General features: G+C 38.4%; 3 protein-coding genes across 6 annotated transcripts; 1 reads left to right on the forward strand and 2 right to left on the reverse strand.

Annotated features, from left to right (window-relative positions):
- Window positions 1-1,059: 1,059 nt before the first annotated feature.
- On the forward strand, window positions 1,060-11,346 carry LOC113019185 (kelch-like protein 33). Of its 2 annotated transcripts, XM_026162728.1 has the most exons (7): window positions 1,060-1,103; window positions 1,593-2,321; window positions 3,977-4,419; window positions 5,272-5,514; window positions 5,596-5,846; window positions 8,578-8,748; window positions 8,938-11,346. In XM_026162728.1, exons 2-7 carry the CDS (start codon window positions 1,673-1,675, stop codon window positions 9,464-9,466), a joined length of 2,286 nt encoding a protein of 761 aa, XP_026018513.1. In that variant the 5' UTR covers window positions 1,060-1,103; window positions 1,593-1,672; the 3' UTR covers window positions 9,467-11,346. The 2 variants fall into 2 exon arrangements, with proteins under 2 accessions (XP_026018513.1, XP_026018514.1); XM_026162729.1 differs by lacking the exons at window positions 1,060-1,103; window positions 1,593-2,321 and having other exon boundaries at window positions 4,019-4,072; window positions 4,177-4,419.
- Window positions 11,347-12,848: 1,502 nt separating this feature from the next.
- On the reverse strand, window positions 12,849-16,376 carry ltb4r (leukotriene B4 receptor). Of its 2 annotated transcripts, XM_026162731.1 has the most exons (4): window positions 16,275-16,376; window positions 15,034-15,558; window positions 14,077-14,344; window positions 12,849-13,818 (listed from the first exon to the last, which is right to left on the reverse strand). In XM_026162731.1, exons 2-4 carry the CDS (start codon window positions 15,504-15,506, stop codon window positions 13,441-13,443), a joined length of 1,119 nt encoding a protein of 372 aa, XP_026018516.1. In that variant the 5' UTR covers window positions 15,507-15,558; window positions 16,275-16,376; the 3' UTR covers window positions 12,849-13,440. The 2 variants fall into 2 exon arrangements, with proteins under 2 accessions (XP_026018516.1, XP_026018518.1); XM_026162733.1 differs by lacking the exon at window positions 16,275-16,376 and having other exon boundaries at window positions 15,034-16,246.
- A 3,434-nt stretch (window positions 16,377-19,810) lies between these two features.
- Window positions 19,811-26,448, reverse strand: ltb4r2a (leukotriene B4 receptor 2a). 2 transcript variants are annotated; one of them, XM_026162736.1, is made up of 5 exons: window positions 26,278-26,448; window positions 22,712-23,272; window positions 22,363-22,563; window positions 22,204-22,244; window positions 19,811-21,309 (listed from the first exon to the last, which is right to left on the reverse strand). In XM_026162736.1, exons 2-5 carry the CDS (start codon window positions 23,261-23,263, stop codon window positions 21,006-21,008), a joined length of 1,098 nt encoding a protein of 365 aa, XP_026018521.1. In that variant the 5' UTR covers window positions 23,264-23,272; window positions 26,278-26,448; the 3' UTR covers window positions 19,811-21,005. The 2 variants fall into 2 exon arrangements, with proteins under 2 accessions (XP_026018521.1, XP_026018522.1); XM_026162737.1 differs by lacking the exon at window positions 26,278-26,448 and having other exon boundaries at window positions 22,712-25,423.
- Between the last annotated feature and the right edge of the window lie 1,071 nt (window positions 26,449-27,519).

The raw sequence follows: 27,519 nt of genomic DNA on the forward strand, positions 1-27,519 counted from the left end.
TAATAATATTTGTTTTTCCAATACCTTAACCTCTACTGTTATCCATTTTCAATATCAGGTTCTAGTACCTGTGCTCTTAGAAAACACTTGGCTATACAGCATAAGAAACCTGAGTTTCAGGCAGAAGCAGAGTGTGGAGTAACAGGAGAGTAATTGAGTTCTGCTGAAGCAACTAAAGATGAAAATATTTTTAAAATGGAAATATGTGTCATAGAATACTTTTTGAATGATCTTCTGGCTTTTATCTGATCAGAAGTAGAGAAAAAAAGAGAGAATTTTAAAAAAGCAAAAACATTAGGTAACAAAGTACCCTACCAATGATATTTTCTACAGGAAATACATTTTTTTTATTTCCAATAAAAATCTTTATCTCCAAAAACAAAGAGCTGAAAACCTGATTTTAATTTTGTTTGCAAAAAAGTTATAAATAACTGTTATTTAAAATAATAACTGTAGAACTAACATAACAAAGTTAATACGTTTCAAGATGAGTAACACAGCTGATCTGTGACTCAGCCTACATGCTTTCCATCAGCTATCAGTGTCAATAATGCACAGGAAGGAACTTTCACAATGACTGCACTAAAAACGTTTTCAGGAACTCTTCTTCTCTCTCGTTCTGTTGTGTAACAACTTTTCAACATGGATGTTAAAAACTGAATTAAACACATAATGAAACAAATATTATTGTTTTTTGGGTTAATAGATTTTCCTGATGTTACTTTGAACACAATTTAAAAAACGTACGCTGGACATAGTGAGAGAGTGTTTTATTTATACTCATTAATGCTTTGTCAGACTTTAGACACAGCAGTAATGGCTGTGTTATTGTTGTTATTTAAGGTATTTGGGCAATACTGTCTTCTCAGTCTTCATTTTCACCTTCAGTCCCTTCATGTAATACTTCAAAATACTTCACTTCATGTTGAACTTTTTTAAGCAGGCAGTTCCTGAGCGTACTGGAAACTTCTTGTAGTGTAGTCTTTATAGTGTCAGTGCCATGCTATAATTAAACCTGCTCTAGTGCCTTGTGCGCCCCACATGCTCACAATGCCACTGGTCAAAGTCACTTGTTCCACCCACACTGCTAAAGGAAAAGCAAGGTAGGTGCCTATGCAGAGTCTTAATCTAAAATAAGATATTAACCAATTGTAATCAAGCAAGACTCGTCTTAGTACAAAATTACAATAAGTCGTATGCTGCTGGTATTTCTAATCTCGTGGGAAATTGTTCTTACGAGGACGTTTACTGTCAAAATGAACTGTAAGTTGTTACATGTTGAACTCTGTGAAAAGGTGCAACAGACAGATGTTTGTGTCTTGACACATTCGTGTATTACAGCATTGCTAATAAGTGGCCTCCTGAACTTAAAGGTTTGTCATGATGACAATATTGACACTTTTTTTAGGCTAGGTTGTGTTTTCTTTGCGTAAAAGACACTTCAGAGGTCATGAGGACAATTGATTCATGTCTAATGTTAAAGTGAATAAGTACAGTGGCATTTCCAGGAATAGAGTAGTCACACTTTTCTAGTGTCTTTATTACTGACTTATCCTGACTCTCGCTGTTCTGCCTTTTCTCTCTTTGTACAGTACACGTTGAATGTAAACATCTGGCGGTCTGCTCTGACACAAGCAAGTCTATAAGGTGACAGTGCACACAGCAAGACATTATGAGAGGAAGTGGAGCAAGCGGAAGAGAAAGTGCAACACATGTGGACAATAGTGGCATAAAAGAAAGCTCAAAAACTATTCTTCAAACACCAAAGCATATACCCGACTCTAAAGCTCAAGAAACTCCTCATGGCCTTTCTTCATGTCTCTCAGAGAATTCTGATCTTATCTCTTACAACTTCTCTTCACACTCAGACAGACTCTTCACTCACTTACACAACCTTTGCAAGGAAGAATTACTCCTGGACTGCACCTTTATCGTTCAAGGAAAATCCTTCCAAGCTCACCGGCTTGTTCTAGCAGCTATCAGTCAAACCCCAAATGCATTTTTAGGTTCAAAAGAAATGCCAGGGCTTGGAGTGGGAGAAAATGCACAATGTTTGACACCAGTTGGGTTAAGGGCTATCATGGAGTTTGCATATTGTGGACATGTGGCCATGGACTTGAGTAAAGAGCGGGTAATTGAGGAGGTTTTAAATGCTTCTCAATGTCTCCAGATGGAGAGGCTGAAAGAAAGTTGCATATCAAAGATCAAAACTTCTGCTGCAAAAGAGAGAGAGAAGAGCTTGGCTATCATCAGAGACATGTGGAAGAGAGGAGAAGGATGTGATGTCACAATACAAGCAGAGACTGGAGAGAAATATTCAGGTGAGGCCCAAACACTCATATATGGGATCATATATGACTTTACATGACTTTACAGTGGTAACAAATGAAAAGTAATCTATGAGGAATGTCCACTAGCTGACCAGTGTAGCCTTTGAGATTATGATGTAGGGTAATATGACCCGAACAAGGTTTAATCTCTTAACACCCAACAATGACACATCTAGAATTAGAATTAGAGCTGGGACTGCTTTTAGTCACATGCTGAAAAGGAAAATCCCCAGAAACTAGAGTATGTTACTTTTCAATTTAAGTTCCATACGTTCATACTGGCATTAAAGTTTTTCTTTTAAACAGTTTTCAATTATAGTGCTTTGAAAAGATTTAGATTGTTTTAAATAAATAGTTACAAGAAAATTCCCAAAGCATTTATTTCATTTTTATTGTGATCATTAAAAGAGAAACAAATACTGTTCTTAGATCTGGTCACATTTCATACAACTGTGGTCAAACTCATGAACTCATTATGGGTTTGCATGTCATGATAATTTGGGAGCTTTTAATGATTTCTTTGAACTGATCTTTTCCCAGAGTGGAATCATTGTATATCATATGTCTGTCATGAATTAAATTAAATTATTTTGGATTTTCTGGCATATTTTTTTTTGGATATTTGACTACTCTTCTCAACAGAAGTGGTAGACTTCAATCAAATTAGTTGGTTTGATACCTGGCTTTAATTATTTTCAGTAGGGTTGAGCTCAGGGCTTTAGGTTACAAGACTCCATTTAAAGCATTACTTAAAAGTACTGTTTTATAGCATATAACATGGGGTGTTGTATGTGTACAAAAAGTATATTGTGTATGAAGATGAATGTATGTTTCGTATGTAAAATCTATTAACTGTAGTAGTCAGTCAGTGTAGTTGTTCTGAAAGCAGTGGCATTATCTGTACACTCTGAAATGTATATCTGAACAGTATACAACACAGTATATTGTACTGTTGTATTATATCCAAAATAAATCTAAAATAAATTCAAACTTGTGCATCAAGTTCTTTTTTCCTTGTGTCACTAAAGACGCATGCTGCACAATCGTTCCACCCTGGAAAAAGAACAGTTCAAATAAATCATATAAAAGTCCTAAATTGCTATGACATTTATGTACATGATGAATGTGTGTAAAATTCTGACCACAACTGTAGCTGGTGTGCAACTATTTTACTCATGATAATCACATTCACAGAAAGGGTGACTGTACTACACGCTCCTCCACAAACTTGTAGATTTCCTAGAATCCTTTTCCCAGAATAGTTCATAGTGTGACAGTCAGCTGTTGTTTATGCAGGTAAGAGAAATGGAATGTCAATAATGTCAACACAAAGTAAATATATACACAAAATCATGTCATTTACTAATATAGGAATTTTTTTTAAATGTTAAAAATGTGTAATTTCTTGGTGACACATGCTGACCAGACATGTGCTGCTGTAAAAAGAAAAATTAAAGACAAAAAAAAAGCATGACATAAACACAAAATGATCACCCGCTGTTGTTTTGAAGGAGAAAGTAAACTGGAAATGCATTTCCAGTATGCTAACACTAGGTGGAGTTAGAAACGTTTTCTTACCTTGTGTCTTTTTCTACTTTATCCGCATCTTTCTCTGTGACTTTTTATCATCTCCTGACTTTTCTCAGCACATCGTGTGGTGTTAGCAGCAGCTGGGGACTATTTCCGGGCATTGCTGTGCGGAGGGTTACGGGAGTCTTGCCAGGAAGTGGTGTGCCTGCGAGGTGTGTCGTCTTGGGTGATTGAATCCATGCTCTATTTCATCTACACCGGTCAGCTCAGACTGAACTGGAGTCGGATTTGGGAGCTTACAGATGCCATGCTTCAGTTCCAGCTGGAGGGGGCGCTGTCGCTGTGCATTGAGTTCCTGCAGGACAGAATGGATGAAAGCACATGTCTAGATGTGCTGGTCCTGGCTGAGACCTACGGGCTGGTCCAGCTAGGGCAGGCAGCCGAGGAGTATATTGCAGCCCACTTCCAGTGCGTCTCTTATGGGGAAAAGTTCAAGGATATTCCCTTTCACCTCCTTGACAAGCTTCTTAAGAAGGACTCCTTGTCTGTAGAGAGTGAGGTAGTATTTTTATTTCTGGTGGTCAGTCATTCTTTTTGTGTTTAGCTTAAATTTCTCATCACGTGTTCCTCCTTTCGTCTATCATATCTAACTTTTTTTTTCTCAATTTTCTCAAATTTCTCAATCTTTTATCTGTTCCCAAGGTAATGCCAGGGATAACAGCTGTTATCCATGTGCAATGCAATGGGTTTGTAATTCATTTCATTTTTATTTATATAGCATAAAATCACAGTAACAATCATTTCAAAGCAATTTATACTGTAAGGTAAAGATCCTGTTATAGTAATAACAAAAGGGAGATAACAACAATGAAACGATCTACTTTGAGCAAGTGCTTGGAGAAAAACGTCTTTTTAAAAGGATGAAACCTGTGGCAGAACCAGAAACATGCAGCAGCTTATAGGCTTTTAGCTTCACAACTAATGTGCTACTTATGCTTACAGTTCAACAGCCTTATATAAAAGAACAAAAAATTGAAATAAGACACATTTATATTCAGTGCTGTTTTGGGGGTCTTTACATACTTTATAACTGCAAAGTTTGACCATTAAAATATTAATTATTTGTATTTACAAATGGAAGAGAATATACAATTAGCCTAATGTATTGCTCACAAAATGTTGTGTAGGTGACATTGCTCACAATTGTACACCATCCAAAGTGCAGCATTCAGTAGTTGTAACTGAAAATATTCCGTTTGTATATGTGAAAAAAATATAAATTATTAACTCAAATTTAAAATGAATAGATTTTCTTAAGGACAGTTGGAGTAGTAATCACAGGCTATTTGTGAAATTTATTGTTTATTTTGTAAAATAATATTTCTAAAGCATTTCTCTTCTTTATAATTAGATTGTGGTGTTCAAGGCAGTAGTGAGCTGGGTGGAGGACAACCCTAAAGAGAGACTCCAATGCCTGTCCAGCCTGCTCCGTCATGTTCGGATCACACTCTTCAGCTATGCTGAACTTCAGGAGGCCCTTAGTTGCAGCATCTTACTCAGGAGCCCTGGTGCAAGGAAAACACTGGTAGCCCTCCAAAGTCTCATTGAAGGAGATTACAGAGGGCCTAAATATCATCCTCGCACCAAAAACCAGGTTGATACTCTTTTACTTCACTGATGTTTGGAATTCAATTAAAGCTATGTCTGTTTAAGCAATATTACCACTTTTCTTTAGGTCCTGGTTTTGGTAGGTGGGGACACTGTTGATGATGAATTCATGAAGAGGGTTCCCAGCCAGACCCTGTGGTTTGCTCAACAGTTCCACCGTGGCCCCGGTTTAAGAAGGCGCATAGAATGGAAACCATTTGCAAAGTTTCCTGAACCTGCGCGATTCAGACACTGTGTCTGTCTCTTGAACAACAAACTGTATGTGTTGGGAGGACGCAAATACTATGGAGCACTGGACATCCTCAAGTCAGCAGTGAGGTTAGTGTTGTGTGGGTCACAGATGTCATACAGACATCAGAGGTGTTTGTGGTTGATTTTGGAAAAGAGTTCTTCTTGTACGTTGTACACGTGCTTGATATATAAACTGTCAAGATATTAACAGCTTTGTTTGAGTTCAGAGCTCATCAACAGCACAGTCATTGGCAGAAGAGATTTTTTTTAAAGGGACTCACACAAACCCTGAACTGATACATTGTGCAACTTCCTCCTTGAATGAATTGCAGAAATGTGTGTGCATGTTTGCGTAACTGCTGTGTAAATTTAGTTAAATGTAGCTTTTTAATCTGTAACTACAACTACATGTCTTTTACTCTCAGAACCTTCTGATCTTGTGGGATTTTCCTGCACATTCACATCTAGAGTTTACAGAAAAGACCCCCCAAAAAAGGAAATATCCAGTGAGGTCCAGTTGTCTGGGCAGATCTGTATTGAATCAGAATCATTGTTAATTGCCCAAGTTTAAAGCGAGAGAGAGAGATAAAAAGTGGGGAAAAAACAAGTTAGAAATTAGAAATTACACAAACTATAGTGCAAAACTGAGTAGTGCAATATGCATATGACTGCATGATATGAGTGGATTATTTCATCAGAGTGAGGGAAGTCTAGGGGCATAAATGTTCTTCAGGGATGTGAGCGCTCTGCAAAGATGTTTTCTGCCCATTATATAACCCTGGACCTTCAAAGGATCTGAATAGAGGGAAAATCAGTGCCTATGATCCATTCTGCAGACCTAATTGTCCATTGCATGCTGGCCAGGTAGTAGGGGTGGTGTAATGGTACGATTGACATTTCTTTCCACACTTTGGGCATTGTTTAAACATCACGGCCTACCTCAGTACTATCGCTATCATGTCACAGTGAACCAAAATTTCTATGGAATATATGCAGCACCATGAGAGTGGGTAAAATAAGTATTTTACACGTTACCATTGAGATGAAATTCTCACCAGATGTCAATAACAAGCCATCTGATCCATACATGCAAGAAACCACAGATTTTCATAAATTAGGTTGTGTAATAATGAGGAACTTTACTTTCTACTCAGGCTGGTTACTTTAGGTTCAGTGGTATAACATAGCATTTATGCTGGGAACTCAAAGTGGGCTGGAAGGAGTGCAGGTGTGTTGTTGTGGCTTCAATACTTCAGAGCATTTAGCTGGCAATACAGAAAAGAAGGACACTGAAGCAATATTAATTTCAAATCACATACTGGATCTATAGAAGATTTGCTTTAATAGATCTTGTATTTTTATATTGCAAAATGTCCTGCAAAACAAACTAAGCTATAGTTACTTTGTGTTATGCAAATGTTGCATGAAAATACTGGGTGGTGTTGTCCACAGTAAATGGGTTAGTTTCCAGCAATGTGGTGAATTTATTATGAATTCACTTTATTTTTATTGGTGCACAGGGGCTGGTCGGTATTAGGTTACATCAAGTGTAGTAGACTAATTTGTATTTACACTGATAATGCTTAGATTAAGTCACTGAATTACACCATTATACCAGCTTTATAGAGTCTTGTATAAAGGTAATATACAGTATAGTGTCAGTATAGGAAATAGAAATAGGTCAAGATATCTTGTGAAACTGCTGTCTTGCCCCGCCCCAATTTCCTTTTAATTTGTGTGTTGTCCTCTTAAAACCTCTTGTGTATTGCGATTCTTTTCCCCATGCTGAGCTACTACACCGCAAACTGTGGTTACCCCACATGCTAGATCTCAATTTTACCCCTGATTGTAATGATTGTACTATGTTCCTGTGTAGGTGTGGAGGGAAAGTACATGTACAATGAAGGCAACAGAAAAAATAGTTATTTTTTTTACTTTCTTTCTGCTGGTGTCATACATTACAGATTAAACATGAGTACATTAATTTGAGTTTAGATTTGAATAATAGTTACATTCTCTTGTACTAATATTATTTTATTACAGTTTTAATATGGTTCAGTTGCCTTTGCATAAAATCAGATGGTAGAATTTTCCTATAAGAAATGACTTTTGCTGTATTTTCCTACTTTGAGTACATTTCATAGCCTATACTTTCCCCCTTTTATTACTAGAATAAAGAGGTTGATTCATTACTTCAAATTTTACTGGCGTATTTGTTAGTGTCATGAAACGGCTGTGGCAAGCAGGACGTAGGACCCAAAATGCAGGACACTCAGAGGAGTAAACTCAAAGAGGCTGCTTTATTGCAGTTACAGGACAGAACTCCAAAAACAAACCAACATTAGAGACTAAAACTAAACGCTAAGAAACCTGGAGGCAAGAGACTAGGGACGAGGAGCACGGAGGGAAACACACACGGTATGAGGGGACAACACGACACCCACTGAGTGAAACACAGGGCTAAAATACACAGCTGGGAGTAATCAAACACAACAAGAACAGGGGAGGCCAAACTAGACCCACTGACATGAGACACAGACAAAGTAAAACAGGAAACATATCACATAGATGCGGACTTGACAAGGGGATACAGCTGACAGGGGAGACAGAGACAAAATCGAAGTTCAATAAGAATGCAAAACTCAAAACACTGGGTCACTGACCCAGGACTGTGGCAGTTAGTATCTATCTAATTTCTAAGTACAGAATATCTGTACTTTTTCCATCTCTGGCAATCAGAAAGCAATCCTGCCACTTAGTGCAAATTAGTATCAGCTGGCTCAGTCCTAACTGACAAGCACAATCCCATTTCCCTTAGGTTTGACCTGACACAGTGCAAATGGGAACAGCTCCCTGATATGTTGCATCAACGGGACTACTTCTCCGCACTGTGCCTAGATGGGAAGGTTTTTGCTCTTGGGGGAAATCGCAATGACCATCAATACCACGATGCTGTGGAATGTTACAGTCCTGAGGAGAACACCTGGAGGTGAATACATTAAGTTATGGCTTTTTTTATATTCATTGATATCTTATATCTTGAGCTCTTGTAGGAAGAATGTATTTGAAGCACTATAAAAAGGTTAGTTTAAGAGTTCTGTGTCTATCTTAATGGGAGTAACTCCCCCCCCCCAAAAAAAAAAAAAATCCTTTTCATTTGACTGTTGTTGTCCTGCAGGCTGGCTCACCCTCTGGACACAGCTGTTTGTGGCCATGCTGCAGCTGTTCTGGATGGGCAGATCTATATTTCTGGTGGTTCTGACTCCCATCACCATTGCCTCTCATCTATGTGGCGCTACCATCCCTCCCGTGGCTGTTTTCCCAGATCACCCATGAGCGTGGGAGCAGGACGTGCAGGCCATACAATGTTAGCTTTAGGAAGGCGGTTGGTAGTAGCTGGAGGGCTACAGCCTCTCTGGATAGGCTTTGGAGATCAGCTCTTGTGTGAGCTGTATGACCCTACTCAGGACTCCTGGTCCTCGTTTCCCACTCTGCCTCGAGCTCATCTATCACCAGGAGGAACTGTACTTGATGGTAAATTGTATGTAGTAGGAGGGTCTTCAGCAAACACAGCAAGGGATACCAAGTGGGTGCATTGCTATAACCCCAAAGAGCAATGTTGGGAAAACCTGGGTGCTATGCCCTACCCATATACTGATCTGGCAGCTTGTTCACTGCCGTGCCCAGACGTGGTTAATCATCAATAAAATCTTTAAGTAGTAGTTGATTCTCTGTAGTGGTTCAGAGTGTTACATGCAAATCTGCTCTTGAAACTCAGGAGTCTGATAACAGACTATTGCACAGTAGAACAATTTAAACTGATCCAACAATGATTACATTTGCAAGCAGACAATAGGTTAGGTGTGGACCACATTAGTCAAGTCAAGCAGATTTTGATACTAATTCCTTCCATGAACCATAAAGGCTCTTGAAGCCCATCAGATATTTTTTTTTTGCCTTTTGTCAGTTTTTTTAAAATTCTGACACAGGTTTGCGCTAGCTTAACTGGTAGAAGTAATCAGAAGGTTGGTGGTTCGATCTCTGGCTGCTCCAGCATGCCAAGTATCTTTGTACAAGATACTAACTGTTAACTCTAAACATTGTTCTCTCCATGAATGGGTGTTTATGTTTGCTAGAAAGCACTTGCATAGAAAAACCATCGAAAAAAAGTTGCTTGTATGAGGCAAGTTGTGTAAAGTGCTTTCTATCTAAGCTTAGAGTGCTCAGTTACAGTAGAAAAGTGCTATATAAGAACCCTTCCATTTGCCATTTACACTATCTGAAAATGTCCTTGCATAACCTAACACCATAAAATGAATCATTGAAACTAATGAGTCAAGAGAGAAAATGCGAGAGCAAAACACGTGGAGTTGAGCTCAGATTAGATGTGAATCTGAGCTCAATAAACTAGTTTTCCAAGTAATCATTTTGTATCTTGAGCAGTTTCAACAGAAAGCTTATCAATGCTGCCATAAAGTAGCAGCCAGTGCATTTCAGGTGCATGAAAACGCATTTTCAAATACCACAGTGACACTGCTTCATTTAAAATACACAGACACACAAATAAAAACAAATGTTTGTAGGCAATGGATGTGATTATTTACCTTTTGCTAGTTTGAATCAAACACCCTCTGGCAGCACAAGCACACTAACATATTTTTGTATGCTTTTGCAAATATTTTGAGGTATTAATACATGTCATATCAAAGTATACTGTAGTATATGAATGCACTAACTTTTCTGTTTAATAACATCACAAGAAGACTAATAAAAATGTTGTGGCATTGCACATGTATAAACTAATTCTAATTTAATGTAATGCTTTTTAACATATTGATCTGAGGCCCAGATGAGCCCCCACTTGTGATGGTAGGACACACCCATACAGGTCAAAATCACAGCAGGCCCTGCTAAGGCCGTAACATGTACAAGAGAAATGACTCAACAAAGGAATTAAGATCACAGAGAATGCATCTGTATATGGTCCAGATGTCTGTGCTCCACCTCCGCCTAAAGATGCAATGAAATATTCATGTGAATTTACTGTTGTACCCAACTAATTCAGTCAGTTTGCAGAGAGTTTTGTCTCCCATTTCTAATGACTGTATATTATGCAGAATCCTGCACAATTGTGGACAGGCGCTATTTCAAATGTGTTTTCTATTTAAGTTCAGTTTAATGGGATTAATGACATTTTAATCTTTAACTTTCATTCAAATGTTAAAAATACACATAAAAAACAGACATCCAAAAGTAACTTGACATTTTAGTTAAAATGCTAACTACATTAAAATTTCAATAGTCCAAATTACACTAAATGAGGTCACAGAACAGTCAGTCTTCTGCATTGTGATACAGAATTGGCCTATTTATCTGATGTTTCACACGTCTTCTTCATACGCAGCTTCCCAGTTTGAGTAACAGAATTAGGTTGCAAAAACAAACAATGAATAGCTCCATTTCTTTGTAGTCTGTTCTAATCATGCTATCTTTGACTGTTGTTTTCTTTTCATGCTTATTTTCTGTTTACTACTGATAAATTTTCTGTATCGCAAGCTGTTTTTTGCATCTGGAAATGCACTGTTTGAGGCATGCACATTTGCAAAAAGGAGGTTTCTGTGTTTTTGTCGTCTTTGAAGTGAATTAAAGTGGTATTACTGAACACCGCTGTGACCTGAATTCTATGTTTCAGCTTAGTCATAAGTGAATATTGACCTAGTAATGAAGAAGAAAAAAAAATAAGATAACAGCAACAAAAAGAAAAGTACATGTAGTCAAGGCATTTTCCATTTAAACAGTTTCCCAGTGTGATGTGACTATTTGTTTTTGTTTTATTGTACAAAATCACAATTGAAGCTACAATTTAATTTAATTACATTTTATTTATACAGAACCAAATCACAACAACAGTTGCCTCAAGCCGCTTTTACATTGTAAGTTCAAGATCACATAGGTCAACAAAAGTGGGGAACGTTTCTCCTGGAGCATTCGCATAGCAGGGTCAGAACTTGGCAGCAACAAAACAGCACAGATCCATGTCTTAGTGGTTTAGGCTGCTGGTGATAGTCATGTAATTTCCTCCACACACTTTGGGCCCCTTAATCGCAAGTGTGCGTCTTCTAAACCTAAATATTGTTGCTGACCATTTCTATCTCTTTATGATCAGAGTGTTACTGTCTTCTGGTGGTTGCTTTCAGCACATCACGAAGCTCAAAACATCTCAAACTGGTTTATTGAACACCACAAACAGTTTACTGTACTCAAGTGGCCTTCACGGTCATCAGATCACAATCCATTAGAGCACCTTTGGGAAGTCGAACCCAGCACCAGCAAGTGTTCTTTATTGTCTTATAAAATACCTTTCAGAATCAGATTTTCTGAGTTAATCCAGTTTGCACTGTTGTTGTGTACATTTTTTAAATCTAAGTGAAACTCATTTCCTATACTACTCTGGATTAAGTTCATGCGACCATTTTTTTTTCTTTTCCTGTAACTGTACTGCTGCAATCAAGTACAGGTGCTCAGGGTGAACAGGAAACAACATACTCTAACTCAACATAGCAAGTGTTTAAAACTGCTACTTTTTTAAGTAAGGACCCAAACATCTTTGTAATACATATAGAAAATGTGTTCGTTTCTATTATTCACATTCATATTATGCATATTTTTGCTCTTACTTTATATATATGTTTGCTTTATAGAAGGATTTAACCTCACTACCCAAGAAAGAAATGCTTGCTTTCTTGGTTTTCAATCAGAATTGTATAGCCCATATGTAAAATCATAAAAATAATCATGCTCCTGAGCAGTCTGAACGAAATCTACAGCACAATTCAAATATATTTCAGTTCAAACTTGTCACCTATATGTTTTTACTCAGAGAGAAATGATTATTAATAAAGGAAAATGAATCAGTCGTAACAGAACCGTACAGTTAGAGGACAAAAACAGTCTGTTTGACATTATTTGAAGGCCCTACATAAGTTACCAGTTGAGTAACAGTAAACAGTTTTGTGTTTCCAGGATCCTACAATGGCGGTAACCACTGATGTGTCACTCTTTGACGTCACTATGACTGCAACTCGTTTCCTGCAAAGGTGAGCACTTTTTGTTTTTTGCTCACCTATTTTATTGGGACTTTTGGTGGTAGCTCAACAGCATAATAACCACATACAGTGTTGTAATGCAGGTCAGTTAGATGTTGTGAAAGAGAAGGCAGCAATGCACGAAACCGTGACAAAAAAGGATGCTTTCGTGACATGTTTTTGATGCAATGTTCTGTTTGTCCAACAAAGCAACCAGTACAGTCTCACATATTAAACAAGCCATGTTTGCACAATAAGAGATTGGCAAACATTAAGAAACTTTCATTTTTTTAACAAACTGAATTTGAGCTCACAGTCAGACTGTGTGTTGTGCGCTATAGAAAAATTCTGATTAGAATTAAAAATTACATCAAAAATACTGATTAAATTGTCCATTTCTGTACAACTGGATAGAATATGAATACACACACACAGACATACATGCAAAAAATATATGATACTCTGCAATGATTTGCTTCAGCAATACAAAAATATTATATTTACAGTATTTACTTTCTGGACTACTCCAGTTAGCTTACATTGTTAGTATATGCGAGTTTGGGTCAACTCAATTCACATTATTTTAAATGCTACAGTTACTGCTCAAAGGTGGCCAGAGTCTTTAGTTCAGGCGCATCAATCTCCTGCTCCACTGCACTCCTGCTCTCGCCTCTGTTCTTGCTTTTGAAAGGCTTCCCCATTTTGACAGAGAGTGTGTGCAGGACAGAGCTCTCATCTGGTGAAGAGCTGCTGCGGCCGCTACGGGAAAAAGATGTGGTCCTGCTCTCTGAATTGGTGCCCTCAAAGAGCTTGCCCATGAAGCTAAACCCTGCCTGGCGGATGTGTGAGCTGCCTGCAAACACATAGAGGATGGGGTTGACAGCACTGCTGAAGTAGGCAAAGGCTGTAACGTTTGGACGGGCTGTTTTAGCAGCACGGCTCACTGTCTCACTTCCCATCAATAAACCAATCACCTGAATGAGGAAGAAGAAAAGAGGCGTAAATATTATTGGGGGAAAACAAAACAAAATAACACACAAAAAGAAAGTAAATTGTTTATGAATTTATTCCGTTATCAGTCAGAGCTATTAATGTCACTCCTGTGGTAGCATGACAAAAGTTTTGCTAGAGTAACTGGAGAAGTGCAACATATGCCTGAAGTGTTTACGTCTGGGTCTTACAGTAAGAGAGAGTTTTGATGCTGTCAACCCAGCGTTAAATAGATAACACACCTCTATGATGTTGACAATGTGGTAGGGGAGCCAAAAGACTGCAAAAGCCGAGATGATGAGCAGAATCAGGCGACTGCTTTGTCCTTTACGTTGGAACATGGCACTTCGCAGGCGGCAGATGACAGAGGAGTAGCAGGTGTTGATGAGAGTGAAGGGCACCAGGCATCCCATAATGGTCTCAAAAATGTACTGGAAAACAGGATGAGCCACACTCCCCCAGTGGTAAAGCACACAACCGCTCATGTTGTTTTTGGGACTCTTGAGAACACTGTCAGAGAATTAAAGGGAAAAGATTATGAATTCACCAAAAGATACTACGTAAGAAAATGAGAGACATGACTCTGTGTGCATGTAGGTACTAAACTATGAGTCGACAACAAAGCAAAATAAAAAGAACTGTGACAGTTTGAGTACAGGCATAAATTTGTAGGACCTTTTTAAAGTAGTTTGGGTTAGATGTTAGACTACAGTCAAATCTGTTTTACAGTTTACTCAATACGCCCTTACAGTAATAATAAAATAATAATTTTAAAAGAAAACACTAAAAAAAGTGAAAAAATATATGAAATATATATATATATATATATATATATATCATAAATTAGATATGAAAAGATTGAAAAAATAAATATTTTAGAAAATTTAGAAATGAATTGTTGAAAAGATTTATCTGCAGGAGATATTAAAAATCAAAATTTCTTTTTTTTTTCTTTATTGCGTGTTATTATAGGTGTATTACTTTCCAGTAGTGCTGTCTCTAAGTGGAGTAGTTGAGATACACTACAAAAAGGTTATCTTTATATGTTTTATATGAAAAAAGGAAAAAACTACATTATCCACATGAAGCTAATGGGAGCAGATATCCATTAAGATCAGTTCACTTTCCTTCACTGATCCGCAGCAGTAAACACATTAATACACAATTGCTTTGAATGTGAAAAAAACCTTTGGTCTCACCTGCGATAGAAAGGCATCGGCAGTGACAGCAGGAATGCTAATATCCAGACTCCCAGCAGGAGAAACAGCAGGGAGCGCTTAGTTCTTATTTTCTGGGAAACAAAAGGCCTTGTGACAGCAAGGCAACGGTCCATGCTCATCAGACAAATAAGGTAGATGGACACGTACATGTTCACATTTGATAGGTAATGCATCAGCTTGCATGCTGCTGAGCCAAACTCCCAGCCTCGGCCTCCAGCCAGGTATCTCAGGAAAAAAGGTGCACTGAGCAGGACAAGAGCATCCGCAACAGCCAGATTCAACACCAACAAACATGTCACTGAGCGCTTCTTTACACGGCAGACCACTGACCAAACCACGAACAGGTTCCCCGGAAAACCCAGTACAAATGCCAGGGTCAAGATGCCAATACCAATCTGAGCAGAGATCATCTGAGGGGCAGTGGAGGTGGTGGAGTTTGTGTTGGATGCCATTGAGAAAGCTTCTGAAGATGTTTAGTTCCAAAAGCTGTGAACTTGACTTAACCTTAAAAATAATAGAGAGGCAGGAAACAGGATATGTTGCGTTAAGATTTGTGAGTACACTCTGTATCTGTGCTTAAAATATTGCACAACATTTTGATTTCCACAACTGCATCTAACACAAGAAAAGTGTGTACACCAGAGCTGCTTTGAATGAGCAAACATTTATTTAACCAAATGAAATTATTTGACAAGTTCCAGAGATGTTGAACATCAAAATGTGCTGAAATGTTCTAGTCTAGTCGAGTCTTTCTTGCTCTCAAAGGCCTAACTTTATCATTAGTAAATATATGAATGTACAAATCTTATGAAGGATAACAATATGTGTTTAATCACTTTCGGTTATTGGAAAAATTGGACACATAGCACACGACAACACAGAAAACAAATACTCAATATGCACTTATTTTTTGAACCACGCTGAAACATCTGGGCAATTAAAGAAGTCCAGTTCAGATCACTGAGAAGCTACACAGACATCTGTGTGCTCCACAGAAAGCTGCAACTCCTCTGTTACAAATCAAAACCTAAGAGCAGCAATAAAAATGGCAATCTAGAAATGAATGTGTAACAATGACTAAATAAATAATCTGGGAAACCTGTTGAGATTTCTGTTACTCTTTACATCCATATTAAGATTTTATTAGAAAACAATGAATTTGCCAAACTCTGTGATATCTAGTGGCTGGGAATCTTGGCATATCAAACTCTCATGCTTACCTTCAAATGGTGGTGTCTCTCTTAAAATCAGAAAAGTAAAAGCAAAAAAATAATATCCCTCTGTGTAACACCTCACACCTAACCTCCAGAGTTCCCTTCTTAACTCTGAAGATCTTGTGCGAGGAGGAAAACAGGTTTTTTAATATATTGAGTAAGAAGTGTCATGTGAGAGGAAATCAATGACCACAGGAAGCCAGCTTTGTGCTCACTCTGTTGCGAGGTAGCTGCTGTTCCTCCTACACTTCTCACTTTGTTACTGTATTCTTATTGGTGCACTGTGCTGTGTTACTGGTACGCTTTATGGGAAATATTGACATGACATCTGCTGCCTATTGTGGAGCAGTGTTTGCCCTCCATCCTTTCAGAAAACAGACTTGAATAAAGTTAATGAAATGCTAACAGTAAAGCTTTTATGTAATTTTACATAGTTTATTGACATATTCATTTAGCAACTCACTGTAACTAAAAATAAATAAGGAAAGAAAAAAGAAGGAAAAAGCCAGAGTACCCTAATATATTGTGAAATTGATGATGTGTTTTTTGTGAAAGAAGAGAAATCAGAAGTGTGACTAAGTGGGGTGCGTGACGGAGGGGTATTCCAGTAAACCTTCAGTGTCTTGTTGATACACGATTTTAAGTCACAGTTGTGTATTGTACAATTTCTCTTGCAACAGACTTTTTGGCAGACCTTTACAACAACTCTTACCACATAATCCAAATGTCTTAAGTTATTTAGGAGAACAGGACATATCCAGCTACACAATGACCTGTATTATGTGTCATGCTTTTGTCATGTTTTGATTAATTTGTATTGTTATTTATTTATTTTACAATCTTAAAAGAATCAAGAGGTGTAAAGCTGTAGTTGTGTAATAAACATTTACCCATTAAAAATCAATGAAATGATTACATGTGATGGGGAGGACTGAAAATGCAGAAGGAATAATCGCATACTCAGCACCAGTCCTTGGCTACATGGAGTAGTAGCAGCTTGCTGCTTATTATGTATCCTTCATCCTGATAGCGAGACCACAGGCTTGAAGCAGATGAATTTGGTTTCCCTGTAGTTCAAATGCCTGTCTTTGTTTATGACTTTGTCTTGTCTTTCTGTTCACCTATTTTCTGATCATCTGTGGAAGATTGAATGGACATCAAGTGATCAACGTAAATTATTTTCCTACTTTAGTGACTTTTACAGTGAGAGGAGTGTAGCAGAGGTGCATAAGGTGTCTATGACTTTATGCAACAGACAAGGCAATATTAGATGCTTGGACATAATGGATGCTTGTTAAGCACATAAATTGTCTCTATCATGATCTCATCATTTTATCTTTACCCACTTAGGCATCAAGGCCACTTGTTCAGATTTAAGTTTGGGTCACACTGGCTTCACGTTTGACTTTAGAACAATTTAGTGTACAGAAAAGATGATGGTTGAGTGAATCAGTGTAAGGTCCTCAGGGCTTGTGATGGCAAGTCTAAATGAAAACCCCTTCACCACTGCAGTTCACAGTTGATATGAGTTGTTCAGTTTGAGTTTGAGTTTTGCCAAATGCAGTGTTGTGCTTTACGGTCAAACATCTCCACTTTGGTTTACTTCTAGTAATCTTGTTTTTTCAGATTCAACTTTGGAAACTTAATCTGTTACCATTCTCGCTAATTTTTTTAAAAAAAATTTTTGTTTGTTTGTTTGTTACAAAGAACAGGCTTTCTCCTATCCACCCATCTGAACAAACATTACAGTGGGGCAAAAAAGTATTTAGTCAGCCACCGATTGTGCAAGTTCCCCCACCTAAAATGATGACAGAGGTCAGTAATTTGCACCAGAGGTACACTTCAACTGTGAGATACAGAATGTGAAAAAAAAAATCCATGAATTCACATGGTAGGATTTGTAAAGAATTTATTCGTAAATCAGGGTGGAAAATAAGTATTTGGTCAATAACAAAAATACAACTCAATACTTTGTAACATAACCTTTGTTGGCAATAACAGAGGTCAAACGTTTACTATAGGTCTTTACCAGGTTTGCACACACAGTAGCTGGTATTTTGGCCCATTCCTCCATGCAGATCTTCTCGAGAGCAGTGATGTTTTGGGGCTGTCGCCGAGCAACACGGACTTTCAACTCCCGCCACAGATTTTCTATGGGGTTGAGGTCTGGAGACTGGCTAGGCCACTCCAGGACTTTCAAATGCTTCTTACGGAGCCACTCCTTTGTTGCCCGGGCGGTGTGTTTTGGATCATTGTCATGTTGGAAGACCCAGCCGCGTTTCATCTTCAAAGTTCTGACTGATGGAAGGAGGTTTTGGCTCAAAATCTCACGATACATGGCCTCATTCATTCTGTCCTTAACACGGATCAGTCGTCCTGTCCTCTTGGCAGAAAAACAGCCCCATAGCATGATGTTTCCACCCCCATGCTTCACAGTAGGTATGGTGTTCTTGGAATGCAACTCACTATTCTTCTTCCTCCAAACACGACGAGTTGAGTTTATACCAAAAAGTTCTACTTTGGTTTCATCTGACCACATGACATTCTCCCAATCCTCTGCCGTATCATCCATGTGCTCTCTGGCAAACTTCAGACGGGCCTGGACATGCACTGGCTTCAGCAGCGGAACACGTCTGGCACTGCGGGATTTGATTCCCTGCCGTTGTAGTGTGTTACTGATGGTGACCTTTGTTACTTTGGTCCCAGCTCTCTGCAGGTCATTCACCAGGTCCCCCCGTGTGGTTCTGGGATCTTTGCTCACCGTTCTCATGATCATTTTGACCCCACGGGATGAGATCTTGCGTGGAGCCCCAGATCGAGGGAGATTATCAGTGGTCTTGTATGTCTTCCATTTTCTGATGATTGCTCCCACAGTTGATTTGTTCACACCAAGCTGCTTGCCTATTGTAGATTCACTCTTCCCAGTCTGGTGCAGGTCTACAATACTTTTCCTGGTGTCCTTCGAAAGCTCTTTGGTCTTGGCCATGGCGGAGTTTGGAGTCTGACTGTTTGAGGCTGTGGACAGGTGTCTTTTATTCAGATGATGAGTTCAAACAGGTGCCATTCATACAGGTAACGAGTGGGGGACAGAAAAGCTTCTTACAGAAGACGTTACAGGTCTGTGAGAGCCAGAGATTTTTCTTGTTTGAGGTGACCAAATACTTATTTTCCACCCTGATTTACGAATAAATTCTTTACAAATCCTACCATGTGAATTCATGGATTTTTTTTTCACATTCTGTCTCTCACAGTTGAAGTGTACCTCTGGTGCAAATTACTGACCTCTGTCATCATTTTAAGTGGGGGAACTTGCACAATCGGTGGCTGACTAAATACTTTTTTTCCCCACTGTATTTGTTCTGTGTTTTTCTAACTACTCAGGTACCAGAAACCCAAGAAAAAAGAGGAGAAAGTATAGGAACTATCATGGAAGAACAGGTCCCTGGATGGCACGTACCATCAGCAGATAGAAGAAGTAGCTCATACAGACTTGGACAAGATTGTTGGTACCCTTCGGCCAATGAAAGAAAAACTCACAATGGTCACAGAAATAACTTTAATCTGACAAAATTAATAATGACAAATAATGACTTCATGAACTTCTTCACAAATAAAACTTTAACCGTTAGAGAAGAAATTACTCCCACTGGCAAGCTTTCCGTGGAGGAAGCAGAGTCTGGGTACAAGAGGGATGAGTCACCTATCTCCAGGGGCGAGGTCATCGTGGCGGGTAAACAACTGCTTGGTTGCAGGGTCCATGGGGTGGATAAGATCCGTCCTGAGTTCCTGAAGGCTCTGGATCTTTTAGGGCTGTCTTGGTTGGCATGCCTCTGCAATGTTGCATGGATATCAGGGGCGCTACCTCTGGATTGGCAGACCAAGTTGGTGATTCTCATCTTTAAGAAGGAGGACCAGAGGGTGTTTTCCAGCTATAGAGGGATCACACTCCTCAGCCTCCCTGGGAAAGACTGTGCTGTGATGGATGGATGAATGGTTCCAATTTTGTTAAAATATTGACTAGGGTACGAAAGATGGCGATAAATGAAATCGGTCTGAAAAGTGGAACCTAAATTAAGATTTCAAACTTTTTTCAAGCTGCTAATAAAATGACATGTCTCCAATTAAAAATAATAGAGAAAAGAGAATCCTGAGACATACTTGTGAATTTTAATAGTAAATATCAAAATTAAAGTTTTCAAGCCCATTAAGTCACGGCAGCTCAACTTTCAACTGTATAAAATGTAACAGTTGATCTGCCTTAGCATTTTTAGGCATTTTACAAATACATCATTGCATAAAGAAAATAACAGTGTCAAACCTTAAAAAAATTCACATGTACAGTGCACCAGCTCCTTTAAGGAGTAAATGTTGAATTGAAAGTAGAGGTAAGTAGGAATCTGAAAGTCCTACATAGTTCCTTGCAGTTTTTCCTCTTGTGGGACAGTTCAGAGCTGAGCAAGGCTCATTTGTGTGGTATACAGTTCCTCTTTTAAGCATCACCTCAAAAATATATCAGTGTATCATGCTTCCAGGTGCAGCCTGTTCCAGGAATGCGATGTCAAGTTATATCCTTTGTTATAGTCTCATTTCAGAAGTGAGGAACCAGCTGTTAGTAAGTTATTAAAACCTTTCCAATTTTGTCCTAAAAAATGTGCTTTCACCGTTGATGGAGGAAGAATTTATAATTTTAATATTTCAAGGGCACAGCACTATATCAGGCCTATTGCCTCATGTCGTCTACTTACCATTCTGCACTGGTTTGATATTAGAACTTGAGTTAGTGGTAGAATCTGGGTCTCTGTCTTTTAGCATTACAGCATCTGCATCTTTGTCTCTATCATGACTATTCTGGCTGTTTTGTCTACTCTTCCTTGTAACTGAATCCAACCCAGTGCCCTCAAACAAGCGAGCCATGAACGCAAGTCCTTCTCGTCGGATGTAAGACTTTCCTGCGAAAAAGTACAGCACGGGGTTGGCGCAGCTGCTCATGAAGGCTGTGGTAGAGGTGACAGCACGACTCCTGGTCCATATTTTATGCAGTCTGTGAGGGAAGAGAGGTGAGCACAATACAAACGTAAACATGATGGGAAAGATAATTAATTCATTAATTAATCAAATATAAAATAACTTGGTTTTGCCTACAGCTGATTAATGCAGGCAGAGATTTTTCTAGAAGAGATGAAAATTTGGGGGAACTTTTTATCATGTGCATTTCTTTTGGGACACAGATGAAAGATTGACCTTAAAGGTCATCTGCCAAAAACATGTTTTCTGCATTGAAAGTCAGCATATAGTCAGTAATTATGTGTGTAACTAACTGCCAAGGGAACCCATAAATAAATACATATATATCTATATAGATATATATCTATACCGAACCTTTTTTTCCTTTTTGTAAAAGTACATTTGAAAATGAGAAGTATTTTTAGCAATAAAATACATTTGGAGTAAAAAGCTTTCAGAAAAAAAAAAGAAAGACTTCAGCATTTCAATAAGCTACATGAATTGTTGCAGATTATAGTTATTTACAAGGTATTTAAAAGAGAGACCAGAGGCTGTGATAGTAAAAGCAGAAATGTTGTCTTGACGACCACATCCCTTGAGATAATGAGATAAAAAAAAATAAAAATCCCCAAATGACTCTTAGGCCTCTGTAAAAAAAACAAAAAAACATTAATTTTCCTATATCTATATCAATTCTTAAATGCTAATGATGTAAATGAACTTTAGCTTTTAGATGTCATGAAACTTTAGCATACAGGAATTAGGTTTTTGAAAATAGTGTGCCATGGCTCTAGTTCCATCACACATATCACATATCAAGGTGAAATTTTCCAAACTGTTCAATGACTAAAAAGTTCACTTTGACTTCAGCACCACCTGACTCACTTCTTCTCAATAGTAATTGTAAACTTGTGTCTTAAATTATACTTACATAGTTTTTACTTGACTCTCTGGATACACTGCCCATGTAACCTGAGCAAAATGTAAAAATAGTTAAATTATTTTTTCGTTGAGAATCATCATAATGATGAATTTTATAAGCATTTTTGGAAGAAGGTATTATGCATAAAATTAAGACTGTGGGACATACTTGCACCAGGTTTATGAAATGGTAGGGCAACCAAAACAGGCAGAAGGTCAACACGATGGCCAGGATGAGCTTCTCGCTACGAATGCGACGGCGGAACTTGGTCTGTCGGATCCGACGCAAGATGCATATGTAGCTGACTACAATGACAGTATAAGGAATTAGAAATCCCAATATGATCTCCAGTGTGTATTGTAGGACCACCTGTACAGGGAGAAAACACAAGACGGATGAAAAATAGTGTAGAATGGAGGTGCTAATGTGTATATATGTATGCATAGATTAATAGGTAGATAGAGAGGTAGATTTAAACATTTTCAGTATTCCTCTATCAGAATTCTTCTCAACTCACATGGCTGCATAAATCATGGAAGGAATCGCAAACATGCATAGGTCCCTTGTCCCTCACTTCTCTGAAGAGGAGTGCAGGAATGGAGGCGGCAATCACCAGTGCCCACACCGCTGCCAGCACACGCGGTACCGTCTTTTGGGTGGTGATAACACCGACACGTTGTGGCCACAGCACAGCCACCAGCCTGTAGAGGCTCATCATCATAATGAGCTGGATGGAAGCGTACATGTTGGCTAGACACAGGTAGTAGAGGACCTTACACATTACATTCCCAAACACCCAGTTCTGTTTAACGAGGTAGACAATGAAAAACGGGGTTAAAGCCATTAGAAAGCCATCTGCGATAGCTAAGTTAAGGATGAGAAGAGTAGTGACAGATTGCTTTCGGGCTCGTGCCGCGATGCTCCAGATGACGAACAAATTTCCTGGGCAGCCCAGGAGAAAGATGAGGCTGAGGATGAAGGCACCCATAGATGTGGCAACTGGATTATCCATAATGGTTTCATTTCCTACAGCAGTGTTTGTCAAATTTGAACAATCTCTGTGGGCCATCTTTGTTTCCTGTCAAAGAGAATGATTCATTCGGTCATTTTATTACTCCCTTTTAACAAGAATAAAGAAAATAGAGACAGCATCTCAGGGCTGCAGCAAGAATATGGCAAAGGAATAATAAATAATAATAAAAGTCTTCACCTCCTCCCACGAGTGCCAGGCTTAAAAGCATGAATTTCATGCAGGAAAGTGTGGGAGTGTGGTGCAAGTGCAACAGGTTTTAACGGGGACTCTTAATTCCTGAACAAACGAGACCAGACATGAGTGGAAAGCACCAGTGAGTGTGTTGGTGTCAGTATTTAACCAGAGATTGTACTTTAGACTTCTGTGCTCCTTCTCTTCAGGGTCATTGAGGGAAGGTGATTTTTACACAAACAGAACCGAACACAACAAAAAAGAAATTTACTGGGAAGCTTCAAAATACAGTCAGGAGAGAATAGTATTAAAGTATTTAAATAGTATAAAATAGCATTATAGTATTAAATATACACTAAAAATGATATGCACTGTATGAGAAGTGTGTGGATACATGAGGATAATCACTTACTTTATTTTTATTTTTCTGACAATTAATTCGTTTACAGCCTAACACTTTATGTGAAACTGACACTCATTTTAAAATAATAGAGCACCGTGCTGTAGCGCAGACTACTGGCCAAGTGGTGAATAAATCAGTGAGATTTTCCCATTTTAACCAGCTGCAGCATTTATGCATTAGTCCAATATATTGTTTATCATTGCCCTGTGAGAGAAACGCAGTCTCAGTATATTCATAGCAATGGCATTGAAATGAACAGTCGTGTGTTGATATAATGTCTTGGTGCTAACACACATGTGTGTTCAAATGTGAAGTATATACGTATTAATAAGCTTTCTGACATTTACTTAAACCAGGAAGTTTTTTTCCATTTGTTAACAGGATAATAACTTCAGTGAATGCATTTTAACACTGTGTCCCTTAGGTTGAGCAAAAGTTGCATTGAGTTGGTGTTTGGATCCTTGACTGCTATTTAATGTTTTTCAGTTACATGATGTTGTGTTTGCTGGTTCACAGTGTGGTAATGTGTGTGTTATTTGTAGTGGTTTCATCAGTATTTCTATGTGTGCCTTTCTGTGCCTTGTTCTTTAAGTATGCCTTGGTCCATTTTTATTTCCTTGTCTAGTACTTCCTCTTAACCGTTACTCTTCAATTTTACTGTGAATCTTAGTTTTTTGTGTGTGTTTTGCTTCCTATCTGTCCCTCATTACTTTCACCCGAGCCTTATTTCTGACTCTGTTTGCCATTCCCAACCAGCTCTTTGTATATAAATAGTCCTATCTTCCCTCTGTCCTTTCTTGTGGTGTAAACTTAGTATAATTACCTTGTAATTCCTGCAATAACTGACCGCAGGGCAATAGAAATTGGCCCTGTCGTACTGAGACAGTTTTATTTTGGGGGATTTGATGACGTAAACTAAGGTAATAAAAATATGTGTATGTATATCTAACATTTACAGCCCTGGAGACATTTATACATTAGCAGAGACACTTTAATGTGTGAATATGCTCTCTGTAACTAACTGGAAGCCCATAGTTGTTCAAGAAAATGTACACAAGCGCCAGTTTAGAAAACATGTGTCAACATCAATTCTGATGTCAAAATAAATTTTAGCTCATACATCAAATGTTTCTCACATGTATTTTCTTTTTTTCCCCTCTCCAGCAGCTGACTTCAAGAATCAGAGTCCTTTCACATTACTGAAAATGTTTTTCAAAAAAAACGTGTCACTACATGATCTACACATCTACACTCTCTGTCACTCCAGTCAGGCAGTGTCAGTATGCCTCTGCGTATAATCAGGTACTCACACCTACACTTGCTGAACAAACCTGTTTGATATTTCTTAGCAAACTGTCTTGTAGTTGGTGTTTATTACAGAGTCAATAAGCGTGCAGTTGTTTTTAAAGTTAAGCAAGCTCACACAAGGTGAGACGGCAGGCACAATCAAAGCAGTCAATATTAAGCTTTATGAAGATTTACAGCAGACTACTGCTTTAAAGCACAAATACATTTAGCATGTATTAAATGTGAGGAGGTGCAGGTAATTAAGGAGTAGTAGTAGAAATAGATTCTTTCTTATCTTTATAAAGTAGTAAAATTATTAAGAGACACTCTCCAGTTTTCTCCTGTTGCTTTTGTTTTAAGCACAACAAGCGATAAGTGAAAACAAAACTAAAAAGAAAATCATTTCTATCTTGAAAAAACCCATTTTAATAATCATGTCGCTAAATATAACTATGAAGATTCTTCTAAAATAAATACATAGAAAAAAGATGAATGAAAAAAAAGACCAAATTTAAATGTAGAGTTAATGATAAGTGTTTTCAGATTTCAGTTGATTTCTGCTTTTTTCTTGATTTTGAAGTAATGTGACCACATGACAGTTGTTTACAAAGAGCTGGTCAAACCTCATGGGCAGTGACATCCAAGCAGCAGTGGACGCTGACACTGTTTTTTCTTGTTGAGCTGTGCAACACCTACAACTTATACCAACTATAACCAGGTCATGGATAAATGGCAGATTTTTTTTCTCCAGTTTCTATTACGCTTGTTGTCGCAGTGTTTCTATTTTCTTTGGTTTTTGTCAGCTTAATCTCTATTTTTATTACCATGTATACACACAGACCTTCCTGTTAAACCACATGATTAATAAAAACATGCCTAACTTAGAGGGTGTGTTTGTGTGCTCTGTGATTCACATGCATACCTATTCCACCCACAGAGAAAGGGGACGCGCACAGAAAGGGTACAACACATTGAACATAAGTGTCCAGAAATGTAGCTGTACCTGACATATTCATACTTTCAAAAGCTCTAATATACATGAGAACAGTATCAGCCATGGAAACATGCAATATGCCATGCAGTCTCAAAATAAATATATAATTCACTAGGCTGCAGAAAATGAGCTATGGTAAAGAATCATTAATAAGAACAAACAAATCCCAGATCAGAAAAGAAAGAAAAGACTTACCAAGTTAAATGTAAATCCCAATACAGAAAAGAAAACACCATGTGCTTGAAAAGGAGTCTGAATATGTTAAAGATGTTGTAGTTTCTTCCTTTTCTTTTAACCTTTTGGTCCCACCTCACTTTCCCCCACCTACTTTCATTCTGTTTCTCTCTCTCTGAGCCCTCTCTCCATTGACTTGTCATGCTTGCTGTAACACGCAGGGAGCAGAGGAAGGTGTGTCCCCATTATGCCTCGCCTCTCTTGGCTCTGGTAGTTCGTCAACATTCTCAAGCAGATAAACCCAAAAGCAAACCAGTAAAAGGATAGTTCATCCAAATCCCTGTTCATCTCATTTCCACTGTTTTGTGCATCCAAAATGTTTCTAGACCTTTGCTGTCAAAGCAACAGTTGTTGTTTTAGAGGCATATGTCAAAACCTTAACTAAAATTTTCACTTTACTACTAGGACACACACACACCTTGCACCCATATGACTGTTGAACAAGAACACACATCCTTCGTGGTTTAGGGCTATAACTAGGGATGGGTATCGTTTAGGTTTTATCCGATACCGGTGCCAAATCGGTACTTTTGAAATGGTGCCGGTGCTCAAACGGTGCTCAAACCGGTGCTTAAAGAATGGAGAACACAAAATTGGTCCAAAAACCTCTCATGTTCAGCTGGTTTTTTGTAAAAAGATAACAATGTTAGCCTTTTCTGCAGCTATGTGGCATATATGGTATCACTCTTGGCTGGAAGCAGTGCTTAATCAATGGAAAAAAACACAAACTTTGTCCAAAAACCTCTCATGTTTAACTGTTTTCCACTTTTTCTTTGGTCATTTTAGCCTTTTTGGGAGTATCTGCCATCAAACAATGCTAACAATGGTGGTTAGCACTGTTGCCGCACAGCAAAAAGGTCCTGAGTTCAATTCCACCATGAGGCCAGGGTCTTTCTGTGTGGAGTTTGCATGTTCTCCTCGTGTTTGCGTGGGTTCTTCCCACAGTCCAAAGACATGCAGTTAGTGGGGATAGGTTAATTGATTAATCTAAATTGCCAATAGGTGTGAATCTGTGAGTGAATGTGAATGCTAATGGTTGTCTGTGTCTCTATGTGTTAGCCCTGTGACAGACTGGTGACCTGTCCAGGGTGTACCCTGCCTCTTGCCCTATGACAGCTGGGATAAGCTCCAGCACCCCCCGCGACCCGGAAAGCATAAGCGGAAGCAAATGGATGGATGGATCAACAATGATATAAATGAATT

The sequence above is a fragment of the Astatotilapia calliptera genome, chromosome 3, assembly GCF_900246225.1.
Source record: "Astatotilapia calliptera chromosome 3, fAstCal1.2, whole genome shotgun sequence".
Taxonomy (NCBI): Eukaryota; Metazoa; Chordata; class Actinopteri; order Cichliformes; family Cichlidae; genus Astatotilapia; species Astatotilapia calliptera.

What these genes read in the sequence shown, in the direction of transcription:
- LOC113019185 (XM_026162728.1), top strand. Translation starts at nt 1,673, where the DNA reads ATGAGAGGAAGTGGAGCAAGCGGAAGAGAAAGTGCAACACATGTGGAC. An exon ending in GACTGGAGAGAAATATTCAG is followed by an intron (nt 2,322 to 3,976) that starts GTGAGGCCCAAA and finishes GACTTTTCTCAG; the next exon opens with CACATCGTGTGGTGTTAGCA. An exon ending in CCTTGTCTGTAGAGAGTGAG is followed by an intron (nt 4,420 to 5,271) that starts GTAGTATTTTTA and finishes CTTTATAATTAG; the next exon opens with ATTGTGGTGTTCAAGGCAGT.
- ltb4r (XM_026162731.1), bottom strand. Translation starts at nt 15,506, where the DNA reads ATGGCATCCAACACAAACTCCACCACCTCCACTGCCCCTCAGATGATC. An exon ending in CCGATGCCTTTCTATCGCAG is followed by an intron (nt 14,345 to 15,033) that starts GTGAGACCAAAG and finishes ATTCTCTGACAG; the next exon opens with TGTTCTCAAGAGTCCCAAAA. An exon ending in ACATTGTCAACATCATAGAG is followed by an intron (nt 13,819 to 14,076) that starts GTGTGTTATCTA and finishes TTCCTCATTCAG; the next exon opens with GTGATTGGTTTATTGATGGG.
- ltb4r2a (XM_026162736.1), bottom strand. Translation starts at nt 23,263, where the DNA reads ATGGCCCACAGAGATTGTTCAAATTTGACAAACACTGCTGTAGGAAAT. An exon ending in TCCATGATTTATGCAGCCAT is followed by an intron (nt 22,564 to 22,711) that starts GTGAGTTGAGAA and finishes CTCCCTGTACAG; the next exon opens with GTGGTCCTACAATACACACT. An exon ending in GAGAGTCAAGTAAAAACTAT is followed by an intron (nt 21,310 to 22,203) that starts GTAAGTATAATT and finishes CTTCCCTCACAG; the next exon opens with ACTGCATAAAATATGGACCA.